The following is a 3,124-nucleotide window of genomic DNA, read 5'->3' on the forward strand; positions in this document are numbered from 1 at the left end:
TGTGCATCACAGTTTTACCTACCACAATCATTGTTAAAGGTTCGTGTTGTTTTTTCTTTAGTTTTCTATGTTGTGCCATGTGTACTATTGTTTTTCTGTTTGTCTTTTTCATTTTTAGCCATGGCGTTGTCAGTTTGTTTTAGATTTATGAGTTTGACTGTCCCTTTGAAACTGGTCGATGAAATCCTCTTGGATCAGATCATTATATACATTAAATTCCATCTTGATGAACGATTCGACTAGCGATGAATATCCCAATAAAAATGCTATCTGTCTTGCACTGTTTGTTAGGTTGCCCCATGTGGCTCGGATAGCCATTTATGAGTTTGACTGTCCCTTTGGTATCTTTCGTCCCTCTTTTACATAAGTACACATATCAGATAACTAATAAAACTCTCAATTAGAAAAATTGGAACACGAAGCTAATGTTCACATTATAAATCAGATTGTCGGTGTGTGGTTTTTCAATTATATATATAATGGTTACAATTTTCAACACAAACATGAAGCCAAAAATAGACTATAACATACAAACAAGCCATAAACGTTACATTTTAAACATATATATCAATTAGGCAAACATGTTAACAACTAATACTCATTTAAACTAATCACGGGTTTTTTTTGGCATAAGTTGATCTAATATTTTCCCCTCTGGAATAATCTATTAAATTCGCTTACGAGAATAGTTGGCGAGCCATAGTCGTGGCTTGTTATCAACTTCTTCAGTTTTTTAATAATGAATCGAGTTTCAAATCTCTCGTTATGTGTCATTGTTATCTTAAGAATTTTAGCAACCATTCCGAGGTACACATCATCAAGAGATATCGATTTTACGTACGGAAAGGCAAGTGCAAACTTTATAACCACGTCCATAGACAATAACATTGACCCCCCGCTGATGAATGGAGGCCACTTTTTGTTAGGATATTCGTCAGTAGATACGTACCATTTATTATATTTATTTCTGTGAACGTACCTGAACTTTTGCATGCGACCAATGAACACACTTTGCTGTTCAGATTTTTCAATATCTTCAATGAGATTAATTAGATTTGGCATATTTACAAAATAGTCATCATCTACAAATAAAACGAATTTAGCATGCCTACAGTTGGAGGCAGCCCATTTAAATCCCATGATAGTTTTTAAAGTATTGTTTCGATACTGGTCGATGAAATCCTCTTGGATCAGATCATTATATACATTAAATTCCATCTTGATGAACGATTCGACTAGCGATGAATATCCCAATAAAAATGCTATGTGTCTTGCACTGTTTGTTAAGTTGCCCCATGTGGCTCGGATAGCCATGCGATGTCCAATATGAAACACATCTGATTTGACTAAAATCAGTAAATTTGGATGAACATTATTAACAGTAAAATTACAAACAGCAGATGGCTTACTGATATATTTGTATGGATGTGTATTAACAATCTTACCAAAAAGTACATCATGTTCGACGTTTATTTTATCTTTTCTCATAGTTTCCTTCGGATCAATTGTAATAGAACGTCTAAGTGAAAGGTCTGTATTTGATATTACTAAGGCGTTGTTTTTCATTATTGATTTTGATATTTCATTTAATGGTGGCGTGCCTCTATTATTAACGTCAAGAGTGTGTACCATTAGAAACATTGTTAACATACTTGTCAATATAACACTTGCTAGTATTGAGCGAACTACTTTGTGGCCGCGTCTGTTCATGGTAAACATAACACTTGCTAGTATTGTGCGAACTACTTTGTGGCCGCGTCTGTTCATGGTGTATTATCCTGCAAAACAAAATACTTTTTACAAACCATCAATACTAAGTCATAAATATTTCGACCTATTATGTTAACACATGTTAATTTTTCATAGATGAACATATGTTTACGTCTTAATCAAGTGTCATTGATACTAGTAACCTGACAGAAATATTGTTAACTCTTAACTTATACCTTCCTTCATTGATACCAGTAACCTAAGAGATATTTTGTTCACTCTTTACTAATACCTTCATTCATTGATACTAGTAACCTACGAAACATTTTGTCCAATCTTAACTAATACCTTCATGCATTGACACTAGTAACCTAAGAGATATTTTGTCCAATCTAATACCTTCATTCATGGAAACAGTATGAACATCTGTAAATGATAATCTGTGTATAAATATCAAATACAGATCATACTACATGCTGTTATTTTCAGAATACCTAATGTATAAAGTATTTTATAAAAAAGTTTCAGTTCCGATTATTCTCTTTTTCGTCAAGACAAAAAAATCAGCTCAGGTGAATGCAAACATATATTGATCAATTTTATCAACAGTTTGTGAAAATGTGTTCGATAAAAAAGTATTGACATACTGCAGTAAACACGTACGTAATATAATCAGCCTATATGTATCTGGAGCAGCAAAGAAGTTAGATAGTGTCCGGTGTCGCTTTGAATTGATAACCCCGTTACAGAACCGATTTTTTGTAAATGAAGTCGTCTAATACAACAAGATGTATATTCGTAAGGGTGACAATGTTTATATTCACAGTAATTGGAATCTTAAATATAGGGATATCATGTGAAAACTAATCCAAATATAGGAACGAAGTTCAGGTTTCAAGCAAAAATAACCCGGTCGAATACAGAAACAATCAACCTACTAAAAGTATCAGATAACAATAAAATGACAACAAATAGGAAGACATTCACAAAAATGTTTACTATGATATGGTATACAAAACCATTTTGGATAGCGCAATATTTGTACAAATACAAATTTCGAAACTGAATTTAAACATTCTGAATTGTTACACAATACAGCTGACCTGAACAGAAGCGACGCTGTGTTGTTTCATCATAGTGAAATGAATAGTGTTGCCATACCGAACAAGGCAAAACATCAGACATGGATATTCATGTCAGATGAATCCAATATCCACACAATGAAATACTTCATGAAAAAAAAATTGAGAAATAATTTTGAGTGGACATACAGATTAGATTCAGATATATATCTTCCATACGGCGAATTCGCACAAAGGAGCGTACCAGTAGCAAAAAAATATTCTAATATATATAGGAAAAAGACAAAAAATGTTGCCGGGGTAGTAGGCAATTGTAATTCTGATATTTCAAG

At 32.9% G+C, this 3,124-nt stretch overlaps 1 protein-coding gene across 1 annotated transcript; it reads right to left on the reverse strand.

The window, feature by feature from the left end:
• Positions 1-639: 639 nt before the first annotated feature.
• Positions 640-1,641, reverse strand: LOC134716444 (beta-1,3-galactosyltransferase brn-like). Its single transcript, XM_063579442.1, has one exon. It carries the CDS (start codon positions 1,639-1,641, stop codon positions 640-642), a length of 1,002 nt encoding a protein of 333 aa, XP_063435512.1.
• Between the last annotated feature and the right edge of the window lie 1,483 nt (positions 1,642-3,124).

This window comes from Mytilus trossulus, chromosome 4 (genome assembly GCF_036588685.1).
Source record: "Mytilus trossulus isolate FHL-02 chromosome 4, PNRI_Mtr1.1.1.hap1, whole genome shotgun sequence".
Lineage (NCBI taxonomy): Eukaryota > Metazoa > Mollusca > Bivalvia > Mytilida > Mytilidae > Mytilus > Mytilus trossulus.

Excerpts from the sequence above, each read along its gene's own strand:
- LOC134716444 (XM_063579442.1), bottom strand. The coding sequence starts at position 1,641 with ATGTTTCTAATGGTACACACTCTTGACGTTAATAATAGAGGCACGCCA.